The sequence below is a fragment of the Mastigoproctus giganteus genome, chromosome 3 (genome assembly GCF_048544385.1).
Source record: "Mastigoproctus giganteus isolate SK-2022 chromosome 3, ASM4854438v1, whole genome shotgun sequence".
Classification (NCBI taxonomy): Eukaryota; Metazoa; Arthropoda; class Arachnida; order Uropygi; family Thelyphonidae; genus Mastigoproctus; species Mastigoproctus giganteus.
In genome coordinates this window covers 119,776,473-119,802,781 of record NC_143577.1, presented here as the reverse complement: position 1 = coordinate 119,802,781, position 26,309 = coordinate 119,776,473, and the positions used below count along the sequence as shown (strand labels likewise).

Sequence of the window (26,309 nt, the reverse complement as noted above, 5' to 3'; positions counted from 1 at the left end):
TTCTCATTATTAAAAGCAGATTTTTGGAATTCATGAGTGTTTTTACTATACTGTTGATTTAGGTTTGGTTATGAAAAAAGGAAAAGGTTTCTTTATTTTTCGTTATATTTTGTAACCTGACCTTAAACGTTAGGTTAGGAAATAATATAAGAAAAGAAAGAAAGATTATATATATATATATATAGTGAATAGCTGTTGAGGTGTTGATTGACGTTATGATACATGTGTATCTGCACCGAGTGTCTTTAAAAATAAAAGTACAGTAATAAAAAAATAATATTTTGTTAATAAACAATTTATGTGCAAGTCCACATGATTCTAAAGAAAAAAGGTTAGGTTACCCCCCTCCACTTCGGGAGGGATTCAACTCCCATGGGATTCAAGTGGAGGTAACTTGACTTTTTTTCACCATTATGGAAAGCTTTCATTAGGGAAAGCTACCATTAGTGCTTTTGAGTGCTACTAAATTGATACCAACTCGATGTTATCATGTGTTGTGTTCACGCACCAATCAGCACATCATTTGCCATGCCTACTTGTCAATCAATATATTATTCTCAAGTTTGCTCCAGACCGATAACACATACCGTCTGTTTACTGAGCGAGCAGTGCTAGATGCCATATCGGGAAACTAATTTTCCGTGTAAGTTATCCGACGTTTCTCGTCATTCTCGTGTTGACTTTCTTTACCTTCGCCATATATGTATCTAACATTCTAAATTCTAATTCTGTAATTTTTTTAAGAATCATATGTTTAATGGATACGCCAGGTGGTTTCTTTTGAGTGGAAAATGGCTATTATATCAAATGCCTAAGCTTGTTGTTTGTTATGGCTTTGACCAGATTATGCAGACGACAGCCTAGGATAGTTCATAATAGTGTGTATTCCACTAAATATTGTACAAAGAAAGTCACAACAAAGCAGAATATGAATACACACTATTTGCCCTGTGGTGATTTTTTTTTTTTTTTTTAATGAAAATCCCAAACATGAAAGGTAATAGGAACTATACTACTTAGTGTTGTGTGTTGAAGGTTGAAAAGATGAAAGAAGATATTTGTTGACATTACACTTGAATTTCTGTTGATCGTAATTTTCCAGAAATACTTGTGAAGGGAGGTTGTTCCAGAAAACAGAAGTTGAAGGAATAAACAAGGAAGAAGAAAAGTTGGTTCTGTGAGTTTGAAGTTGGACAGTAAAAGGATGCTGACTGTTCAAGACCAAATTTTTTGGTTGCTGACCAAGCAGTATTTGTGATGTGCTTGTGCTAAGAGAGATTAGAAGTCAGGGTAATCCCTAATACAGATATGATGCTGTTGTGTACTGTCTTATGCACATTAGGGATGGTTTAATAATCTAATTAGTGATGATTTATGTCATTGGGATTGGAATTATGTAAAAGATTATGACATATGCAGTAACATTTTTCTCCTTCTACTTTATGTTACAAATAAATTGGAGACTGGGAACAAGATTAGCTTGGTGTGGGTGAAGTTTTTATGGCTCCAGCTAATAGTGAAGTTTTTCTTAAATTTTTACCATTTTATTAACTTAATTGGCATATTACTTTATTTTCTGGAGGTAGCTTTATACTCTTAGTTACAATACTTAGTTTATTTTGAACTGTGATGAAGATTTTGTGGGTTATTACTTAGTATCGATAAAACTTGTACCATTCGAAACTTGCCGACATTGTGTAATATCGATATGTAAAAGCATTACATATCTTGAACTAGATAGTGTAAGATATAACGTAAAACTAGATAGTGTAATACGTAGCACTGTAGTAAGAATCTGTTAGTGTAGTATAGTATTGGCAATCAGTTAAATTTATAAATCTTTTTAAATTTTTATTGTTAATTAAATTGTATTTAAATGGAAATTATTCCCCAGACTAGAGCAGCAAAACAACGTGTGCAAAGTAGCAAAAGTGCTATGGTTCACAGGAGGCGGCGATTCTCCAACGCATCACAGTGTAAAATAATGTGCAAAATGAAACATGTTTGCGGATCTCTCTCTTGAATAGGACATGATCTATCCATGGAGGATGTCTTTGTGTGTGCTAGGTGCAGAGAATGTGAAGAAATTAGGTGGCAACTCAGCGTTCTGATGGGCATCTATGAGAGCTTGAAGAGTCAAGTAGATACCCTGGAAGCAATTAAAATGGGGCCCCCATCAAGCTCTCAGCTGTCCAACTCAAAGCCAGAGCTCACTCTTATGCACCAGGCAACACAGCAGCAACCTTCAAGGTAGAATGTGCTGGTCCCACAGGAGCTAGTTATTGTTGGTGACTCAGTTGTCAGGGAAATGGGAAATATATTGTGCAAAAAGGATAGGTGGAATAGGACCGGGGTATGTCTGCCAGGGAAAAAAGTTGATGGTATTTGTAGAGCAGATATCATCTTTTTAGGGCACAAAAGGTGATATTGTTGTACACGTTGGCACTAATGATCTTAAGAGTAAGAGATCTGTAGATTTACTTCACTAGTACAGGTCAGTGTTGAAAAAAAAAAGTCGTGAGTTAGGGTTAAATTTGAAAGTGTCTGCAATTCTGCCGAGACACGATAGCAGGGAGTATATGATGAGAGCCTTCAATCAATTCAGCCTTGGAGAGATTGTGCAAGGCTTATGGAGTAGAATTTTTTCAGAGCGGTCTGTACTTGTTAACAGGAGAGATTGCTTCTACGGGGATGCGATCCATTTAAATAGAAAGGGTTCGAGAATATTTGTTGATGCTATCGAGGCAATTATAGGTGTGTCGGAAAATTGCTAGCTTAGGGGAATTCACAGACTAAAAGATTACCAGTAGCCGCAGACAGGTGAAAATGATTCTTGCACTGCTTCTATTTGAATGAGCAGCAGCTCAGAAATCAAGTTGCTGGGGATTATTATTATTATTATCATTCATATGATGCAAGGAAGCCTGAGGCTTATGCTGCACCAAGGAAAAAAAAAAGTTCCCAAGTAACCCTGTGAGAGAGAGAGAGAGAGAGAGAGAGAGAGAGAGAGAGAGAGAGAGAGAGAGAGAGTCAAAAGCTGAAGGGAATCACCAAGAAAGAGCAGAATGATGATATCCAGCTAAGGACCTTTCAGGAACTTCTAAGAGTCATGAAACAAGTAAATACTTGGGCTGTGGTAGAGTAACTAAGAGTAATAACATGTATACTTGATTGTACACCAATGCTAGAAGTAAAATAAATAAATTTGATGAATTTGAGGTGTTAGTCAAAACATCAAAGGCAGATATTGTTGGGATTTCAGAGACGTGGTGTCACACAGATATAAGGAATGCAGAACCGGAATTTGGGGAGTAATGTGTACAGAAAGGATAGACAGGGTATGAAGGGAGGAGGCGTTATGGTGTTAGTTAAGAAATGCATAAAATCTAAGGAAGTGCATCCAGTTGACATAGATGGACAGTGAAATGTTGAGTCAGTTTGGTGTGACATAAGCACTGTGAAAGCAAAAATGGGGATATGAGTTTGTTATAGGCATAATGATTGTAATGAGTACAGTGAACAGTTATACAGAGAAATAGAGTGGGCCAGTAAATCAGAGTGTCTTATAATGGGGATTTTAACTTTTCAGATATTGACTGGAACTTGTGGGTTGGTCACTCGCACGCTAGCAGGCTTTTGTGGTTTTATTGGATGATTGTTTTCTACAGCAGCATGTTAGAGGGACAGCAAGAGGGAGTAACACTCTTGATCTGATTATCAGCAGTGATTATTCATGCATTAAGAATTCACAGATAAACGAACCTCTAGGTGGCAGTAGTGCAAAAACCTTGGGAAGTGCATTATGGCCACAGAAGCCGATGCGCCAACAACTAACAAAAAAAAAAAAAAAAGGAGGCAGTGATCACAGTGTACTGATGTGGTATTTACTAAAAGATGTAATGATTGACAAAGGTGAAGTACTACATATGGAAACAGCAACCCCAGAGCAACGTATCAACTCTGCGGTACTACACTGACAGTGGTAGAGAATGAAAGGGACCTGGGGTGGTTGTGCAGGCAGATATGAAGTTTTCTGAGCAGTGCAGATGGGCTGCAAGAGTAGCTCATGATGTATTGTCGATGATATATAGGAATTTTTCTAGCAGGGATAAGGAGGTGATTATTCCCTTGTATAAGGCAATGGTCAGGCCACACCTAGAGTACTGTATACAGGTCTGGAGGCCTCATTTCAAGAAGGATGTAGAGATGCTGGAACGAGTACAGAGAAGGGCAACAAGATTAGTGAATGGAACAAAGGGGTGCTCTTACGAAGAAAGGCTTAAGTTTTGCAAATTACAGTGTCTGGAGACTAGGCACCAGCGAGGTGATCTGATAGAGGTGTATAAAGCCTTGAATGGTTTGAGCATGCTCAGTGCTGATGGGATTCTTCCTCTTGCTCAGAATAATCACCTGAGAGGGCATAAATTCAAATTGAGGAAAGACGGATGTAGGATAGACGTGAGGAAATTTGCCTTTAGCCAGGGTGGTTGGTTGGTGGAACAGACTTCCATCCCTTGTCGTGGAAGTTGATAGCCTAAATAAGTTTAATGCTCAGCTGGACAGGTATTTCGAATGAACAGAGGGGTGAAGTGGAAGTGGTTATTTTTTATTTATTAATTTTTTTTTGGCTGATGCTGCATAAGCTTGCTTTCTTGCATCAAATGCCTCTACTAATGCTAATGCTAATGTAACTACCATCAGGGTAAAGGGAAGGGTTTCTACTTTCGTAAAGACAACTACATTGTGACCAACTGATGTTACCAACAGCAAATTCTAAATGGGAAGCATTCAAGGAAGTAATTTTGTAAGCTACTAGGCTTTTTGTTGCAACTAAGAAATACTGCTCTAGGTTTAGGTCCAAATGGATGTCAGATTAACTAATGAGACTCGTGGCAGAAAAGAAAAATGCATGGGTTGCACATAAATTGTCAGGCAACACAGAAGCACATTGTAGATACAAGCTAGTCTGTAATCAAGTCATCACAAAGAAGGTTAGGCAAGCAAAGGCAAATTATTAAAATTCTTTGAAAAAGGATGCAAAGAAAAACAGCAGAGACATCTTTGCTTATATCAACTCTAAAAGGAAGGGGATAAATCAGATTGATCCACTTCGTGTTGATGGTTTGACTATAGATGGTCATTCTCAGATAGCTGCCGAACTAAATGAGTATTTTGCATCTACATTCACACATGCTGAGTTATTCAAGGAAGAAAGGGCCAGATGTTTATCAAACTCTAACAGAGAGTTAAATGATTTTGTAATAACTGAGAGCAAAGTGGAAGAGAAATTGTTGAAGTTAAACATAGGAAAGGCACCTGGGGTAGATGGGATCTATCTAGTTATATTAAAGGAGGTGGCAAAGGAAGTAAGCAAACCCTTAGCTATAATTATGAGAGCATCCTTGGACTCGGGGATGTCCCCACGGACTGGGGATGTGCAAATGTATCTCCAATTCACAAAGGGTGACACGAGTAATGACAGACTTGTTAGTTTGACTTCTGTTCCAGGAAAAATAATGGAGTCACTGGTTAAAGAAGCATTGCAGGATCATCTAGACAACACACCAGTAATAATTCAGACACAGCATGGGTTTGTTAAGGGGAAGTCTTGTGTGTCCAATTTGAATGGATACTATGACGTGGTCACAAAGGAACTGGATGCAAAACATAATTTTTTTTATCATATACAGCTAGGTCTCGATTAATGTGATATTCGATTTAGTGCGAATTTTATAGCGATACCAGGTTGCGTTTATTGCAAACCACAATTCAGTCAATGCGAGACTAGCACAACTTGCCTCGCATTGGCCAATTAGCCTCGATTAGTCTCGCATTAGACAATTAGACTCTTGTTTATCTTCTTGTGTGCACGTGCTACTGCCTCTCATAATATACATTAGTTTTCATGATTTATTTTAATTGTTTTAAAAAGTGCCCTTAACAAAGTGAACAAAAGGAGATTTCTTCAGATGAAAACACTACGAGCGAAAAAAAGAAGAGGCTTGTTATTAGATAAGAGCAAAAAATTGATGTGATTGAATGACATGAATGCGGTCATAGTAACTTTAAAATAGGACGTGATGTCAGAATGCCTGAATATACAGTATGGAATATTATAAAACACACAGGGGAAATAAAAGAAAAATGTAAAGTTGCATCAGCTTTTTGTGGTTTGGGAACATCTACAAGGAATAGTAGTATTACTATGATAGAAATAGAGTGTCTTTTAACTGTATGCATTGAGGATTGCAATCAAAAATGCATTTCCCTTAGCAGAGCAGCCATTCAGACAGAAGCTTTAAATTTGTTTAAGAGTGTGAAAGAAAAAAAATAATGAAGTAGAAGAAACATGAATTGCAAGTGTTGGTTGGTTTGATCGATTTAAAAATCATAGTGGTTTCGAAGAAAAACTGTTATAGAAGAAATAACAAATATTGGAAGAGAACTTGGATTTGATGAACTAGGAAATAACAACGTTCGGGAACTGCTCAATTCACACTCGGAAGAATTGACTGATGGTGATTTTCTACTTTTAGATCAACAAAGAGCATTTGAAGAAGCCGACAATGATGCCAAAGAACGAGATAATGTTCAAGTGAAGGAGTTCACTCTCAAGGAATTTGAAAATATCTTTTGAGCTGTGGAAGTCGTGAAGCAAAAATTATGGATGCTGACCGTAACCTCAATCAAAGCATGCAAATTCACTGAGATGTGGATAAAGCACTCTTTTGAAAACAGTTCAGTCTATGCTGCTAAAATATTTCAAAAGACAATAAAGATGTTTTCATCGGTGTAAGCTTTAGGAATGATATTTTAAAAAAAAATTTTTTTTTTTTTTGCTTTCTATAATTACAGTATGTACTCTATGACTTTGTTAATAATAAATTTAAATTTTATAAGTATATTCTTTTTATCTGTTACTGTAATATTTCATTAATAAACATATAAAACATATGTTTAAAATTTTTCATTACTTATTTCGGTTGAGCGGGAACCAATTACCATATTTCACACATAATTATAACTTTGAATAGTGCAAATTCGAATAATGCAACTACTTCATGGAATTCATTAGTCGCACTAATCATGACCTAGCTGTACTTGGATTTCAAGAAAGCTTTTGATGCTGTTGCACATGGAAGACTACTGTACAAATTTGAGCAGTATGGCATTAACAGCAAGTTGCTACAATGGATGGTTGAGTGGGAGAAGACTGAAAGTGGTAATCAATGGATACTGCTCTACATGGACTAATGTTATTAGTGGTGTCCCTCAGAGTTCAGTGTGGGCCCATTGTTGTTTTCTATATTTATCAATAATATTGATGAAGGTTTATCAAGCTTAATGTCAAATTTGCAGATGATACAAAGGTTGACAGGATTGCTAATAACAGTAATGACAGTATGCTGTTGCAACAGGATCTGGAAAAGTTTGGCAGATGGGCTGAGAAGTAGCAACTGAAGTTTAACATTGACAAATGCAAAGTACTGCATATGGGTAGCAGTAACCCCAAAGAAATGTGGGTGGTGTTACACTCAGAGTATGTAGAATGAAAGAGACCTAGGGGTAATCGTGCAGTCAGATATGAAGTTTTCTGAGCAGTGCCTTATACAAGAGTAGTTCATGGTGTCTTGTCAATGATATACAGGAATTTTTCTAGCAGGGATAAAGAGGTGATTATCCCCTTGTATAAGGCAGTGGTCAGGCCACACCTTGAGTACTGTATATGGGTCTGGAGGCCTCATTTTAGGAAGGATGTAGAGTTGCCAGAACGAGTACAGAGAAAGACAACAAGACTGGTGAAGGGAACAAAGGGCTCTTATGTAGAAAGGCTTAAGTTCTGCAAATTGCATCTTCTGGAGACTAGGTACTTGCGAAGAAATCTGATTGAGGTGTATAAGGCCTTGGATGGATTGAGCAGGCTCAATGCCGATGGGATTCTTCCTCTTGCTCAGATTATAAACCTGAGGGGGCGTAGATTCAAACCGAGTAAAGGCAGTTCTAGAATAGATGTGCAGAAGTTTTCCTTTAGCCAGCGGGTGGTTGATTGCTGGATCAAACTTCCATCTGTTGTGTTGGAAGTTGATAGCTTAAATAAATTCAAGGTAGAACTAAACAAACATTTGGAACAAATGGCTCATTGAAATGGGAAGGGTGTTTTTTTTTTTTTTGTGACTGATGCTGTATTATAATCTTGCTTTCTTGCATCATGTGCCTCTAATGCTAATGTTATAGTTTGTTTTATTTTTCCAAAAATAGGTGATTTTTTTCAAGGAAAAATTGGAAGCAGAAAAAAGTTTGATGTTTTTAGCTTTTGCTTTATTGTTAGAAAAAGATAAACAAGTAAGTTATTTTGCCTGCCCTGGAATAGTTCATAAAGAACTAGAATGGCACTGGAGAATAATGATATTGAGTTCATCATGAACTTGGTCCGGCTTAGGTCTTTTAAGACCTGTTCTGTTGTAGCTCTTGGAGGTCATTCTTGATCTCACCATCATTGTCTTGGTTGACCAACATCTCTCTTGCCTGTAGGTTTGTAGTTAATGGTTAATTTTGGGATCCGGTCTGGGTTCATTCTTTCTATGTGGCTGAACCATTTTTCCTGATACCGTTTTATGTCATTTACTATGTTAGCTACTCTTAATTTCTTGCGGATATCTAAATTTCTTTGGTGGTCTAGTCTTGTAAAGCCTAATAATGGTCTTAGAAATCTCATTTGTGCTGCTTCTAGTTTGTGTGCATCTTTCTTATTTATGATCCAAGTCTCACAGCTGTAGAAGAGGCCTGGTTTTGAAGTGATGTTGTGCAGTTGTAATTTTGTTTGTTGTCATTTGTTTTCTGAAGTGGTGTTTAATCATTCCATTAATTTTATTATATTTTTGTAGTTTAGTGTGGATGCCTTTTCCTTCATTTGATATTAAATTTCCCAGATAGCTGAGGTCAGATATTTGTTCTCTTATTTTATCATCAATAACAATTTTGACTCTTTGTATGTTTTTTCCACAATAATCCCATTTATGTTGTTTTTGAGGTGGAGATTTTCATCTCATACTTTTTACCTATTTTATTAAGTTCATTTGCTGCTATCTGTAATTCATCTTCAGATTTTGCAATTATTACTTGACCATCAGCATATAATATAGTTTGGATTTTATTCCTGTTGTTCAACTGTATTCTGTTGTTAATTGTTTGTTTCCATTCTTTAAGAATTTTATTGATGTAGATATTAAATAAATTTGGTGATAGTTTCACTCCTTTATTGGTGTTAATTGGTCTGATAGTTGGCCATTAGAATATTTTATACAGACTTTTGAGTTTTTATATAGGCTTTAGATCGCTTTCTGGAGTTAGGTTGGGTTATTTTCTTCACGTAGAATCTGCCAAAGTTTTTCCCGGTTTACATTGTCATATGCTTTTTCATAATCAATAAAGAGCAGAAATGTTGGTAGATTGAATTCTCTTCTTTTCTCCAAAATTTGTTGTAGTGAGAAAATGGCATCTATTTTGCTTCTCCCATTTCTGAACCCACATTGTTCTTCTTCTAAGAATTTTTCACTGTATTTATTAAGTTTATTCTTTAGTATATTAGAGTATAGCTTTGCAGCAGTTGACAGCAATGTTATCCCTCTGTAGTTGTTAGGGTTATTTCTGGAACCTTTTTTGTGTAAATTGATTACTATTCCTGTTTCCCAATCTTTGGGTATCTTTTGCTGTATGATGCCATATGATATTAAATAATTTTAGTAAGGTGCCCCCATATTTAAATAGTTCTACATTCAAATTGTCTGTGCCCAGGCTTTTTCGGTTTTTTGATTTTTGTAATATTAACTCTAGTTCTTCCATTGTTATATTTTCTTCATCTTTGGTTACCACAGATTCATCTTCCAATTCCCTAGTGCCTGGGTTATACCATAGTTTGGAATAGTGTTGCTTCCATTCTGCTTGTGAGATGGAGTTGGTTTTTATTTGATCATTTGTGTCTAGTTGTAATTTCTTAAAAATTTTAAAACCTCTTCTCTGTGGGCCTGTGATATCACATTCTAAAGATTTAACAAATTTATCCCAGTTTATCTCGTCAGATTCTTCTGGTTAGTTTTCTGACTTCTGTTCTAAGCTTTTAATATTTTATGTGTATATGTAGGTCTTTTTTTTTCTCATTGACTGTTTGTTTCAATTCTTCATTCTAAGTTCTTAGCCCGTTTTTATTTTTTATAGGTTTATATCCAAGACTTTCTTCAGCAGCTCCCAGAATTGAGATTTTCATGTTTGACCAGATTTCCTCACCTTCATCATTATCACTTTCATCTGATTTGAGTTTATCTTTCAATCAACTTTCATACAGGAATTTAGTGCTTTCATCTTCCAACAAATGTATTTTTAATTTCTTAGTAGTTTTTGTTGGTATTTTCTTCTTTTTATTAAGATAATTTCTTTTTATTTTGAAAGTGCTTTCTACTAGGTAGTGATCACTGTCAATTTCACTGCCTCTGAATACTCTAGTGTCTCTAATTTTGTCATTTAAATTTTCATTAATGATAATATAATCTATTATAGACTTTGTGTTTCTTGCTTCCCATGTGAATTTATGGATATTCTTGTGTCTGAAAAAAGTATTTGTAATTTTAAGTTTATTATAAATGCAGAAGTCTATCTGGCATCTTCCATTATTGTTGACCATGGGTTCGCCTTCTGATCCTATACATTTGTCTACTTATTGAGCACCAACCCTTGCATTAAAATCTCCTGCTAGTATGAGATAGTCGTTTTTGTTAGTTTGGTCTATGATCTGTTGTAATTCATCATAAAATTCTGTGGTTTCATCAATGTTGCCTGGTTTCATCAATCTGATATTGAGTTAATAAACATAAAACTGTCAGTTAAATTACATCATATAGTAAAAAAAAAAGTTAAACTGCAGTCATTATTAACCCACTGTAGGATGGAAGCCTCCTCAACAATTCATGTTGAGGGAAATGGACCATAATCTGCCACGCTGGTCCAGTGCAGGTTGCCAGAATGACCATATTTAGCAGTCAGGCGCTTGAACCCTTGTCTACTCAAGGAGTGTGTGCTACTGCATTCCCACTCCTGACCACTTTGCTACATAATATAATACATTTTCAAAAAAAAAATAATTTCTGTTTATATGGATTTTTTTCTGTTTCTCTATGAATTTGATTATTATCTTAGTTTTGAATTGCTTTAGTGGGTTTCATGGAAATGAAAGAAAAGTAAATATGCAATGTATTCCTCTTTAGCTAAGTGTCATAGTTGTGTCAAAGTAGCCCACAATATCCCATTGAAGTTCCACACTTTAAATTTATAATGCCACAGGTAGATAGCTGCTGAACTTAGGAATTTCTAGCAATCAAGAATCAGTATTATACTCAAGTGTCTGTGTGTTTTCCTTGTTTCTTAGCATAGATTAATGAATGACACAAGGCACATTAAATAAATATTTATTTTTATAAATATTTTATATAACGTACAAGTTAGTGCAAACGCATCATATTAGTATGCAGCTAAACTCTGAATTAGCAAAAATATGCAAAAGCGGCACTGTTTAAGTTATATCTCATATTGTGAATACCTTCACAACGAGTTGCCATGATATTGCAGTACTTTGAATATCATGGCAACTCGTTGTGAATACCTTCACAACGAGTTGCTTCGTTGTGCAATATGTTGCACGACGAAGTTGTTGTTGTTGTTGTTATTTGGTTTTTAGGAGCATTAGCAACTAAGGCCATATTGCTCCAGGGATGTGCGGTGGTTATTCCTTGACCTTTCCGCATCCTCCGTATTTGGTGGTGACGGGCTCGAACCCCCGGTCTAATCAAGAAGCATGTGCTACACACTGGTGCTCCTTCCCACCTGGCTACGGAGGTGCCAACACGACGAAGTAGTGCAGTATATTGCACTACTTCGAATATCATGGCAACTCATTGTGAAGGTATTCACAGTATGAGATATAACTTAAACGATGCCACTTTTGCATATTTTTGCTAATTCAGAGTTTAGCTGCATACTAATATGATGCATTTGCACTAACTTGTATGTTGTCTCTCTCGCAGCCTGAGGCTAAAGCCCTTAACATATTTCAGTCAAATATTTTATATTTAAATATTTGAGCCTTTAATTTGGGTACAACAAATCTGTGTCTTTGGCAAAAAAAAGGACTTTGAAATCCATTCTGAAATCTGGTTTCTCATCAAACTTAGATGAACATGTTAAAAAGCCTTTCTTGGAGATTTCTAATTTAAAATTATATTTCTTTATGCTGCACCATCATGATTTGGAAATATCAGCATACCAACTTAACTGTATAATGGTCATTCAATCATCTAAATGAATAAAATAAAAAAAATAAAATAAAAAAGATTGAAAAGTATTCTGTTTGTACTCTCTCATATTTACAATTAATCATTTTGACAATGAATATAATTGTTAACTGTATTTAGCAGTCATGTAGGCTTGACACATGGCTATATCAGGTCTGTTAAAATTAACTTTCTTTGTACCTCTGAATTTTGTTAAACAATGTTATAGTTTAAATTTTTTATTAATATTGAAACCCAGAGGAATTATCAATGTTGATGATAATCTTCTGTGTAACCTATCAGTCTCTCAACAAGTATCCTTTAAGCCCGACTATCAGTTTTGTTAGTGATGTTTTTTTTTTAACTTTATTAACCTAAGCTATCTCTGTCAAAGATTCCTTCCCCTATTTCTTCTCTATGAACTAAATTCGGTACATGTAGTGATGCTCTCATGATGAGCTCTCTGCTGTTCACATGTAATAGTCATCTCCATTGTTTGGCAAGCAACTTTATTTTGGAAAACAAATGCACTTCTGCTGTTCACATGTAGCAGTCATGATCTCCATTGTTTGGCAAGCAACTTTATTTCGGAAAACAAATGCGCTTCTGCTGTTCACATGTAATAGTCATGATCTCCATTGTTTGGCAAGCAACTTTATTTCGGAAAACAAATGCGCGTTTACTGCAATAGTGTAAGTTAATTACCTTGTTTTTTTTTTCTTTATTCCTTATTAATGGAAACATTATCTTTAAATTTCCTGTCTGTAATAAAATTTTCCATATAGAAAAAATTCCGCATGGAAACTCGTGGAAGAATTGGATATTTTTGCTGTCCCAGAGGCAGAGAAAGCAAGAGAACTTAATCAAACCATTTTTCAAACCCAGAAGGAGCCCAAGTATCTTGGAAGTCCTGACAGACATTCCATTTATTGTGGTTATGCCAGATCTTTTCTAACACGTGCATCACATTTTTGTAGTCTCCTTCAATAACACTATCATGTTTGTTAACAGTGCCTGGCTTTCTACAGAATAGAAACCTTTGCGTCAAGTAAAAAACAAGCTAAAAAATCACAAATTAAAAATTAGAAACCCTCCTTTTAAACAAAAAAAAAATTGCTTAAAAATGAACATTTAAATGTCTCTTTTGTATCAGTGTCATCATCCTGAACCAAGAACCAGATATAGTTGCTCGTCATAGTTTAATACCATCTTCCTTGATACCTCTTCTTTTATCTGTCATGAAATCTCTCACCATGCTTTTTACTAACATCACACGGATTTGGTCCAAAAAATCCAGGTGAGAATGCATTTCATGGAATTTGATTGGTATTCTGCATCCCATTTTTCCATTATTTTCAACAACTTGTCAAACTAGTTCTTTGCGATTTTCATGCTTGTTACCAAGAAAGCCATTCATTACAAGGTGAAGTGGCTGCCTGGCATTTCACTTAGCATCAGCCATTTTGTTGTCCATTCCTTATGAATTCAATATCTGCTTTACTTTTGGATTAATAAATATACACCACCTTTCACTTTTGTATCAGACAATCTTGGAAACATAAATTGTATATGCTTGAAGGTGTCATCTTAAGGATCCAATGCTATAATCAAATTGTTTAGCCAGCCCCAGCTTGATATGGAGTGGTGGAAGCAAGATTGTTCCCTGGAACCTAAGGATTGTTTTTTACCTTTTGTGTGCCAGGCTGCAACTGAATTCTGGCAAATATTCTCTTCTCTTGGGAGATGAATGGTCTGTTTCTTTCCTTGTTTTCTTCTGCTCTGCTGTTCCAGAGACAGAGAAATTAAGAAAACATAAGTGAAATCACTTTGCAAAACCAGAAGGAACCATCAGTATCTTGGAGTCCCAACAGACATTCCATTTACTCTGTGATGGCTGTTAAAACTGTTTGATTTTCTCTAACATGCTTCATATTTCTATAATCTTGTTTAATATGAACAGTGTGCAACAGGAATCAGTGGGTGTATATTTCCATGTGTATATTAACACTACTACACAGATTTCATCCTTTTATTTCTATGAAATGATGCCACTCCTCTGGGTTGTATGTAATACTGTTTTGATTTAATTGACCCTTGTGAAGGACCAATCAAATTAAAACAGTAGAACAGAAAAAAAAAAAGAATAGTTGTCTTGCAGCTGGAATTCTGCAGATTCCACCCTTCATTTCACTGGAGCCAAACAAAACTTCTCGCCCACTTCTGTTGTTATGTCTGGTGTTGTTCATCCTATCTTTAGCCTGTAATCTTATTCGATTGATTGATAAGTGGGTATCCCCTATTTAAAAATCTACTTGTCAGTTCCTCAATTTCTGTTCGTAATGTGGGCTAAGTAGTAAAATATTTGTAGGCATTAATGAACTGATTAAATATAATGGCTCTCTTATATGCAAACGGATGGTAACTGTTTTGGTGGAGGAACATTCCTGTATTTGTTGGTTTACGATAAATCTTAAATTGTATTCTTTCTTCCTCTCTTGTGAGCTTGAAATTTAAGAAATTAATAGCTCTGGTCATCCTCATTTTCCAATGTAAATTTTAACCTTGTATGTATATTATTAAAAGTTTGTAAAACGTTATTTGTAGTGTTTTCATCCGTAATGATGAAAATATCATCTATGTACCTTCCATAATATGTAATCCGAAGGAGAAATGGTGTTAAGTGTATCTGTTCAATTTTGTTTAAATAAAGTTCAGCGATTTGGCAACTAAAACTAAGCCCCATTGGTAAACCAGAAATTTGTTTATAAATTTTTTTTTTGAAAGGAAATGTAATTTGCTTCAATTAAAAGTTTGACTGAGTTAAAAATTTCTTTTTTCGGAATCTTGGTATGGTTAATACCAATGGTGTTATCATTGAAAAAATTCCAAATCATATCTTGTGCAAATTCTATATTACAATTACTATATAATGAGGAGACATCCAAAGAAAACAGCTTGTCTCTATTCCCCATCTTACAATTTTTTAGGTTAGTAAATAAAGTGTCGTAGTTTTTTATACTGAACTTCAGTACCTGTCTAAAAGGTTTTATTGTGTGATATAGATGTGTGGCCAAGGATGCGAATGCCAAGTTTTTAGAAGAGACTATAGGTCGAACGGGATGACCGGTCTTACTATATTTCAGTTTTGTGCAGTTAACTATTTTCCATCAACTAACTGGTTTCCATAGTTTTATTCTTTAATTATAACCATCCTGTACTTATTTTTTTAAAAATTGTTATTTTGAATGTAGTTATAAAAATTTTCCATTAATTCTTTAATTCAACTAGGTCATTAGTGAACTTCCAAAAGTTCATAAGAATGTTTTTCTGTACATAATTGCTTTCCTTCGAGAATTGCTTAGCCATGCCTCATATAACAAAATGGATGCAAAGATACTTGGTAAGGAAATTTAAAACATTTTGTCCTTTTTAATCATCTTGATTGCCTTTGATACTTAACTAATTATTTGTAGATATATAATATATTCATATTCAGCTAAATATGGTTCATTATTATTTAGAAAGTATAAAATAGTTGATGCTTTTTTTTGACCTAGTCAACATTTCATAAAGTAGAACTTTCCCATTCTCTTTTAACATGGCGGTTGATGCACAGGATCTGACAGGTGCCATTTGAAAGTATCTGTTGTGCATTAATTTTAATTAATGATTAAAAATCTTTATTTTTTGTTATGCTTTTCCTAAATATATGAAAAAGTTTTATTGTAAGTGAAAAATTGTTTATTTTATCAGACATTCAGTTGTGCACTGAATGATTGCCATTGAAGCTTAAGAAAATGTGAATATTGTTATCCAATTAATTGTTATACAAAATTTGTTTTTTTTTTTCTTGATTTATTACTGGCATAACATGATTTCTTTCATCAATTATTATTATTATTAATCTGTTTATTTCTTTATCCTTTATTTGTATTTCACTGTTATATGCATATTAATTTTTGTCAGCTTTTATCAAAGTTTAAAAAAATTAATATGTATATAATAGTAAGTTTTGAACTGTGTTCTTAATGTTTCTCTGAGCTGGAAAATGGAAGTGACAGTTAGTTTCATTTTTATGTTTTATGGCTCTAACTTTGCTTTTTCATTTTCTAAAGTAGTATTTTTTATCTTCTAACAATAATGTGTATAAAAAACACAGAACTTTTTAAATATTGAATTTTTTTTTATTAAAAATTTTAAAAAATCACATACAGTACATACTGCCATCCATTTAAAAAAAGAAGGGCACCTCCGTAGCCAGGTGGGCAGGAGCATCAGTGTGTAGCACACACTTCTTGATTAGACCGGGGTTCGAGCCCATGACCACTGCATATCCCCAGAGTAATATGGCCTTAGTTACTAATGCTCCTAAAAACCAAATAACTAACTAACTAATTTAAAAAAGAAGAAACAGTGGTACCCTGTTAACTAAATTTTAAAAAAATTAAATTCACTTTTTCATAGCAAAAAAAAGTTTGTACATCATTTTCTATTAGCATTAAGGCAAGGTTTTCTTCTATAAGCATTAGACAAACTTTTCTTTTGTAAGCATTATTATTATTATGTCGAGAGCACTATGTTTATTGAGCATGCTTCTTTTCATATTATAGCTACTCCTCCACCATTTTTGTTTAACCCGTCTTTTCTCAGTATGCAGTGTACTGAAGGGACAATCTCAGGATCATTTATTTTGATTTTGTCTCTGATTACAGAGACAGCCATGTCTCTGTAATTAAGAAAATATCAAAGTCCAGTAATCTGGACTCTACAAGTTTACTTATAATACTTCTGGCATTCTGGTAGTAACAGGATAATGTGTCTTTGTTATAAGAACTAGTTGAATATGCATTGTGGCAATTCATAATGCATATTGTTATTGATTGTTAAGATATGGTTATCTCTTTTTTCTTGACATTCTTTAATCTGTGATTACCATAGGAAAGAAGATAAATTGCAGATCCTTCTGGAAAAAAAAAGGGGGGTTTAAGAAGGTTTTTTTATCATCATCCTTGAGACTTATAAGAAAGTTGAATATACATCAGAAAATCTAGATATTAATTTAGCTTTTTAATATTTAGATGTGTATATGTCTTAAAATGTTTCTCTTTATCTTTGACTTACATTTCTGGAGCGATTCTTGTTAAAATAAATTTTCTGAAGTTTGGTGCAGTTTTTATTTGTCTGGTTTTTAACATTCCCTCTAGTTTTTCAAAAGAGGAAAAATAATTTTTATTCTCAACAGCTTTCTCATCACCTCTATTGAGAGGAAGCTTATTATGAATGCTAGTATTAAAAGTTAATGTGATCTCTGTTACTCCTATTCCATCATTAGATTTAATTGATTAAAAGAATCCGCTTAATCAATTAAGGGAACCCTGTAGCTTACCAGATAACGAATGATTACTTTTGGTATCATTCAAAGATTTAATCAAGGAGTTTCCAGATAGCTCTGTTTTGTTCTCAAAATTGCTAATGTCCCTCAAAGTGTATCTATGCATGGTAGATGCAAGGAGTTAAAGACAGTTAGAAAAAAGAAAAATGCTGTATAAGAAATTTTAGTAAACAAAATTAATAAATCTTCACTGGAAAAAAAAATAATAATAAAAAAAAATATATATATATATGTAAGAGATCTGTCTAAGATATCTTTGAAAGATTAAAAAAAGTCTTGGGAAAATTTTGGGTAAGGAAAAAAGTATTAGCATTAGCATAGGCATTTGATGCAAGAAAGCAAGCTTATGCAGCATCAGCCAAAAAAAAAAAAAAAAAACCCACTACTTCACCCCTCTGTTTGTTCAAAATACCTGTGCAGCTGAGCCTTAAACTTATTTAGGCTATCAACTTCCACGACAAGGGATGGACGTCTGTTCCACCAACCAACCACCCGCTGGCTAAAGGCAAATTTCCGCATGTCTATCCTACATCTGTCTTTCCTCAATTTGAATTTATGCCCTCTCAGGTGATTATTCTGAGCGAGCGGAAGAATCCCATCAGCATTGAGCATGCTCAAACCATTCAAGGCTTTATACACCTCTATCAGATCACCTCGCTGGTGCCTAGTCTCCAGACACTGTAATTTGCAAAACTTAAGCCTTTCTTTGTAAGAGCACCCCTTTGTTCCATTCACTGATCTTGTTGCCCTTCTCTGTACTCGTTCCAGCAGCTCTACATCCTTCTTGAAATGAGGCCTCCAGACCTGTATACAGTACTCTAGGTGTGGCCTGACCATTGCCTTATACAAAGGGAATAATCACCTCCTTATCCCTGCTAGAAAAATTCCTATATATCATTGACAATACACCATGAGCTACTCTTGCAGCCCATCTGCACTGCTCAGAGAACTTCATATCTGCCTGCACAACCACCCCAGGTCCCTTTCATTCTCTACCACTGTCAGTGTAGTACCACAGAGTTGATACGTTGCTCTGGGGTTGCTGTTTCCCATGTGTAGTACTTTACATTTGTCAATGTTAAACTTCATTTGCCACCTCTCAGCCCATCTGCTCAACCTTTCCAGATCCTGTTGCAGCAGCATAGTGTCAGTAGTGTCCTTGACAACCCTGCCTACCTTTGTATCGTCTGCAAACTGGGACATTAAGCTTGATATACCATCATCAATATCATTTATGAATACAGAAAACAATAATGGACCCAACACTGAGCCCTGAGGGACTCCACTAATAACATTAGTCCACGACGAGCAGTGTCCATTGATTACCACTCTCTGTCTTCTCCCCCTCAGCCACCCCTTTATCCACAGCAGCAATTTGCCTCCAATGTCACACTGCTCCAATTTGTGCAGCAGTCTTCCATGTGCAACAGTATCAAAAGCCTTTCTAAGATCCAAATATCTAATATCAAAGTTATTCCCTGCATCCAGTTCCTTTGTGACTGCATCATAGTATCCAATCAAATTGGTCAGGCAACACTTCCCCTTAACAAAACCATGCTGTGTCCGAGCTATAACTGAAGTCTTGTCTAAATGATCCTGCAGTGCTTCTTTAAGTAGTGCCTCCATTAATTTTCCTGGAACAGAAGTTAAACTCACAGGTCTGTAATTACTTGTGTCAGCCTTTGATCCTCCTTTGTGAATTGGGGTCACATTTGCACATCTCCAGTCTGTGGGTACCTCCCCTGAGTCCAAGGAAGCTCTCATAATTATGGCTAAGGGTTTGCTTACTTCCTCTGCTGCCTCCTTTAATATAACTGGATAGACCCCATCCACCCCGGGTGCCTTTCTTGTGTTTATCTTCAACAATTTCTCCTCCACTTTACTCTCAGTTATTGCAAGATTCTCTAGCTTACTGCTAGAGTTGAATACACATCTGGCTTTCCCCTCACTAAATAACTCCTCATGTGTGAATGTCGATGCAAAATATTCATTTAGTTTGTTAGCTATCTGAGCAGGATCATCAACAGTTGACCCATCGATATCAAGTGGACCAATCTGATTCATGCCCTTCCTTCTAGAGTTTACATAAGTAAAGAACTGTTTGCTGTTTTTCTTTGCATCCCTTGCCAAAATTTCTCGTAATCTGCCTTCGCCTGCCTAACCTCCTTTGTAACTTGGTTACAGATCAACTTGTATCTATCATAGGCTTCTGTGTCATGTGTTAATTTGTATGTATCCCATGCATGTTTCTTCTCTGCCATATGCCTCATCAGTTCATCTGACATCCATTTAGGCCTAAACCTTGAACAATATTTCTTAGTTGGTATGTAAAGCCTAGTAGCTTCCAAGATAAGTTCTTTGAATGCTTCCCATTTTGCATTTGCTGTTGGTAACATCATCAGTTGGTCCCACTGTATAGAATTTAAATACTGTCTCAGTCCATCGTAGTCACCTTTACGAAAGCAATAACCCTTCCCTTTACCCCTAATGGTAGTTACCTCTTTGAGTAAATCCCACTTCAGCACACTGTGATCACTGCCACCTAGTGGTTCATTTATCTGCAGATTCTTAATGCATGAAGAATCACTGCTGATAATCAAATCAAGAGTATTCCTCCCTCTAGTTGCCTCCCGAACATGCTGATGTAGAAAACAATTATCTAATAAATCCACAAAAGCCTTGCTAGTGTGTGAGTGACCAGCCCCCAAATTCCAGTCAATATCTGGGAAATTAAAATCTCCCATTGTAAGACTCTCTGATTTACTGGCCCACTCTATTTCCCTGTACAGTTTCTTATTGTACTCATCAGAGTCATTAGGCATATAGCACAGTCCTACTCTCAATTTTGATCTCCCAATACTTATGTCACACCAAACTGACTCGACACTGCACTGTCCAGCGATGTCCACTGGCTTCAGTTCCTTGAATTTTATGTATTTCTTAACTAATAGCATAACCATCTTTCCAGGGCCGAATTGAAAGTGTCTGCAATTCTGCAATCCTGAATTTGAAAGTGTCTGCAATTCTGCCCAGACACGATAGGAGGGAGTATATGATGAGAGCCTTGTCGATCAATTCGGCCCTGGAAAGATTGTGCAAGGCTCAAGGGGTAGAATTTTTTTCAGCCTGGACTGTACTTGTTAACAGGAGAGATTGCTTCTACAGGGATGGGATACACTTAAATAGAAAGGGTGCAAGAATATTTGCTGATGCTATCGAGGCAGTGTTAGGTGGGTCGGAAAACTGCTAGCTTGGGGGGAGACAAAGACCAATAGATTGACAGTAGCCACTGGCAGAGGTGAAAGAGATTCTTGCACTGCTTCTATTAGAATGAGCAGAAGCCTGAAAAACAAGATGCATGGTATTTCAGAGACTGCTGGGAGCCATTGTGGTACAAATAAACACATGGGTTGTGTTAGGGTAGCTAAGAATAGAAACAGGTGCAGGTATACTTGCGTGTACACCAATGCTAGGAGTTTAGTAAATAAATTTGATGAATTTGAGGTATTGCTCAAAACATCAAAGGGAGATATTGTTGGGATATCAGAGACGTGGTGTCACACAGATATAAGGGATGCAGAACTGCAATTTGGGGAGTACAACGTCTACAGAAAGGATAGACAGGATAGGAGGGGGGGAGGGGTTATGCTATTAGTTAAGAAACACATAAAAACCAAGGAAGTGAAGCCAGTCGACATTGCTGGACAGTGCAGTGTTGAGTCAGTTTGGTGTGACATAAGCATTGGGAGATCAAAATTGAGAGTAGGAGTGTGCTATAGGCCTAATGACTCTGATGAGTATAATAAGGAACTGTACAGGGAAATAGAGTGGGCCAGTATATCAGAGAGTCTTATAATGGGAGATTTTAATTTCCCAGATATTGACTGGAATTTGGGGGCTGGTTACTCACACACTAGCAGGGCTTTTGTGGATTTATTGGATGATTGTTTTCTACATCAGCATGTTCAGGAGGCAACTAGAGGGAGTAATACTCTTGATTTGATTATCAGCAGTGATTCTTCATGCATTAAGAATCTGCAGATAAATGAACCACTAGGTGGCAGTGATCACAGTGTGCTGAAGTGGGATTTACTCAAAGAGGTAACTACCATTAGGGGTAAAGGGAAGGGTTATTGCTTTCGTAAAGGTGACTACGATGGACTGAGACAGTATTTAAATTCTATACAGTGGGACCAACTGATGATGTTACCAACAGCAAATGCAAAATGGGAAGCATTCAAAGAACTTATCTTGGAAGCTACTAGGCTTTACATACCAACTAAGAAATATTGTTCAAGGTTTAGGCCAAAATGGATGTCAGATGAACTAATGAGGCATATGGCAGAGAAGAAAAATGCATGGGATACTTATAAATTAACACATGACACAGAAGCCTATGATAGATACAAGTTGATATGCAACCAAGTTACAAAGGAGGTTAGGCAGGCGAAGACAGATTACGAGAAATCCTTGGCAAGGGATGCAAAGAAAAACAGCAAAGAGTTCTTTACTTATGTAAACTCTAGAAGGAAGGGGATGAATCAGATTGGTCCACTTGATATTGATGGGTCAACTGTTGATGATCCTGCTCAGGTAGCTAACAAACTAAATGAATATTTTGCATCGACATTCACACATGAGGAGTTATTCAGCAAGGGGAATGCCAGAGGTGTATTCAACTCTAGCAGTAAGCTACAGAATCTTGAAATAACTGGGAGTAGTGGAGGAGAAACTGTTGAAGATAAACACAAGAAAGGCACCTGGGGTGGATGGGATCTATCCAGTTATATTAAAGGAGGCAGCAAAGGAAGTAAGCAAACCCTTAGCCATAATTATGAGAGCTTCCTTGGACTCAGGGGAGGTACCCATAGACTGGAAATGTGCAAATGTGACCCCAATTCACAAAGGAGGATCAAAGGCTGACACAAGTAACTATAGACCTGTGAGCTTAACTTCTGTTCCAGGAAAATTAATGGAGGCACTGGTTAAAGAAGCACTGCAGGATCATTTAGACAAGACTTCAGTTATAGCTCAGACACAGCATGGTTTTGTTAAGGGGAAGTCTTGCCTGACCAACTTGATTGGATACTATGATGCAGTCACAAAAGAACTGGATGCAGGGAATAACTTTGATATTATATACTTGGATCTTAGAAAGGCTTTTGATACTGTTGCACATGGAAGACTGCTACACAAATTGGAGCAGTGTGACATTGGAGGCAAATTGCTGCTATGGATAAAGGGGTGGTTGAGGGGGAGAAGACAGAGAGTGGTAATCAATGGACACTGCTCATCGTGGACTAATGTTATTAGTGGAGTCCCTCAGGGCTCAGTGTTGGGTCCATATTGTTTTCTGTATTTATAAATGATATTGATGATGGTATATCAAGCTTAATGTCCAAGTTTGCAGATGATACAAAGGTTGGCAGGGTTGTCAAGGACACTACTGACACTATGCTGCTGCAACAGGATCTGGAAAGGTTGAGCAGATGGGCTGAGAAGTGGCAAATGAAGTTTAACATTGACAAATGTAAAGTACTACACATGGGAAACAGCAACCCCAGAGCAACGTATCAACTCTGTGGTACTACACTGACAGTGGTAGAGAATGAAAGGGACTTGGGGGTGATTGTGCAGGCAGATATGAAGTTCTCTGAGCAGTGCAGACGGGCTGCAAGAGTAGCTCATGGAGTATTGTCAATGATATACAGGAATTTTTCCAGCAGGGATAAGGAGGTGATTATTCCATTGTATAAGGCAATGGTCAGGCCACACCTAGAGTACTGTATACAGGTCTGGAGGCCTCATTTCAAGAAGGATATAGAACTGCTGGAACGAGTACAGAGAAGGGCAACAAGATTAGTGAATGGAATAAAGGGGTTCTCTTACGAAGAAAGGCTTAAGTTTTGCAAATTACAGTGTCTGGAGACGAGGCACCAGCGAGGTGATCTGATAGAGGTGTATAAAGCCTTGAATGGTTTGAGCATGCTCAATGCTGATGGGATTCTTCCGCTCGCTCAGAATAATCACCTGAGAGGGCATAAATTCAAATTGAGGAAAGACAGATGTAGGATAGACGTGCGGAAATTTGCCTTTAGCCAGCGGGTGGTTGGTTGGTGGAACAGGCTGCCATCCCTTGTGGTGGAGGTTGATAGCCTAAAGAAGTTTAAGGCTCAGCTGGACAGGTATTTTGGACGAACAGAGGGGTGAAGTGGAAGTGGGTTTTTTTTTTTTTTGGCTGATGCTGCATAAGTTTGCTTTCTTGCATCAAATGCCTCTACTAATGCTAATGCTAATGCTAATGCTAATTGATCGACAAGGCTCTCATCATATACTCCCTCCTATCGTGTCTGGGCAGAATTGCAGACACTTTCAAATTCAACCCTATTTCACGGCTTTTTTCAACAGTGACCTGTACTTGTTAAGCAATTCTGCCGGTCTCCTTCTCTTGATATCATTAGTGCCAACGTACAACTATATCACCTTTTGTGCCCTTAAAAGATGATATCTGCTCTACAACGTCATCAACCTTTGCCCCTGGCAGACATACCCTGGTCCTGTTCCACCTATCCTTTTTACAAAGCAAGTTCCCCGTTTCCCTGACAATAGAGTCACCAACAACTACTAGTTCCTTTGGGACCAGCGCATTCTGCCTTGGGGGTTGCCGCTGTGTTGCGCAACGACCAAGTGCAAGCTCTGGCGTTGATATGGGCAGCTGAGAGCTTGATGGGCCCCTCAATTTAGTTCCTTCGAGGGCATCCACCCTGTCCTTCAAGCTCTTATATAGGCCCATAAGAACACTGAGTTGTTGCCTGAATTCGATACACTCCTTGCATCGCGCACACACAAAGACATCCCCCATGGCAATATCATGTCCCGTACCTGAATGCTCCACAAACATCATGCAAGCTGTGCATTTTAGAAGGCTGTGATTCAGAAGGCAACTGCCCCCCTCAGTTCTCCTCTGAGCCACAGCACTTCCATTAGCTTGAGCCTTTTGTTTTGCTGCTCTGGTCTGAGTCATGATTTCTTTTAATTTAAATAAAATTTCAATTTCAGTTTATAACGCTAACTTATCTCCCAACACAGTTGTAACGGGATATATATTTTTTAGTGTCAAGTATTAATTATCTCCGAGTTCCCTTTATATAACTTCCGTATCAGTTATGTATTAATTAATTATGTTACATTTGTAATCTAAGTCGGTATATGTATTTAGTTAAAAGTACAGTTTAAATGGCAACGAAGTTCAACAAGTTTAATAGATTTTACTGATCACCGAAAATATTATAACCTATACTATACTAACGCTATCTAGGTTCGATATATAACGATCGTATGACAAGGACAAAGGGGGGAAGTTACGAACGGTAATCTATGGACACTTAAGTATTAATTAACTTTCAAATCTCGCTGTCTCAATTCAGAATAAACCAACGATCCTTACTAGGTCTATAAGCTACTTACAAAAAATAATTTGATGTAAAAAATATTCAATAAGCGGCTAAATATGGCTAAAAAACTTCTCGTTCAGCGGAGTTGCGACTTGGAACACGTGGATACCCTTACCGATACTTTTATGCAATTGCAAGGCCGAGTAAAGAATAAATACACCAAATTAATCAGAAAATCACAAAATAATGCTATACTACTAAATTTAAATCAAAGTTTTAGAAAAACAATAATTTCAAATCAATAAATAAGAAAAATCCACTTAGCGGCTTTGAACACGTCTGGCCCCTGCTAGCCTCGTCAGTATTGGGAAAGTCCAAAAATATTTTGACTTTTAGCTAAACATTTTAGAACATTTAGAAAAACTGTAAGGCAGGGGTGGCCAATGAGTCGATCGCGGCTTTAATTTCGGTCAATCACGATGAATTTTAAATATAGTCATCCTCGATTTGCACGGTCAGGTATACTACCAAAATTTTATATTGCGCAGCGGGTTTCACTACCTGCGTGTTATTTTATTTATTTTTTTTTACGAAGTTTTAAAAATAGGAATGAAGAGTAGATTTTGAAATTTTACTTTTGTTTTTTTTTTTTGCATGATTGAAGTTTTCATTGAAGGAGAAACACATTTCACCATAACAACGTAAAATCCCACAGAATTCCAGCTCAGCTGTCGGTATTATTGCAAATGCAATAAGATTGAGTTTACCACCCATTTATAAATTAGATTGCACTAACAGAAAAGCCCAATAAACCGGAAAGTGCAAATTGTTTTTTATTGTTTTATGGTTGTGACCTCCAGAAATAGCTTTAGAGAAATATCACAAAGGCATTCAAAACTGATTTTTATAACGACATAACTAAACAGAGCAATAAACGGTGGTGTTTGTCCGGTTATTTTGGAAACAACTTCCTCATTTGAGAATCCTCTTCATCAATTATTCTACGTTAGCTGTTCAGACAGAATATTTTTCCAGTTCGCGCAACTTAAAGTGTTTTAATCGGTAAGCATTACTTTTGCTGATTTAATAACTGGACAGTACTTATATGTTAATTTAATACCTTTTGATTTAAAATGAATATTACGAAAAAGAGTAAAACGTATCATTTTCATCAAGAGTAGGAAATAGAATACTTTTTTGTAA

General features: G+C 36.4%; 1 protein-coding gene across 1 annotated transcript in view; it reads left to right on the top strand.

Annotated features, from left to right (window-relative positions):
- Positions 1-26,309, top strand: part of Ocrl (Oculocerebrorenal syndrome of Lowe) — a 529,958-nt gene that overhangs the window by 492,341 nt on the left and 11,308 nt on the right. The window contains exon 25 of the mRNA XM_090369405.1: positions 15,609-15,720. Within this exon, the coding sequence (XP_090225531.1) occupies positions 15,609-15,720 (112 nt within the window). The remainder of the gene's footprint in view (positions 1-15,608; positions 15,721-26,309) is intronic.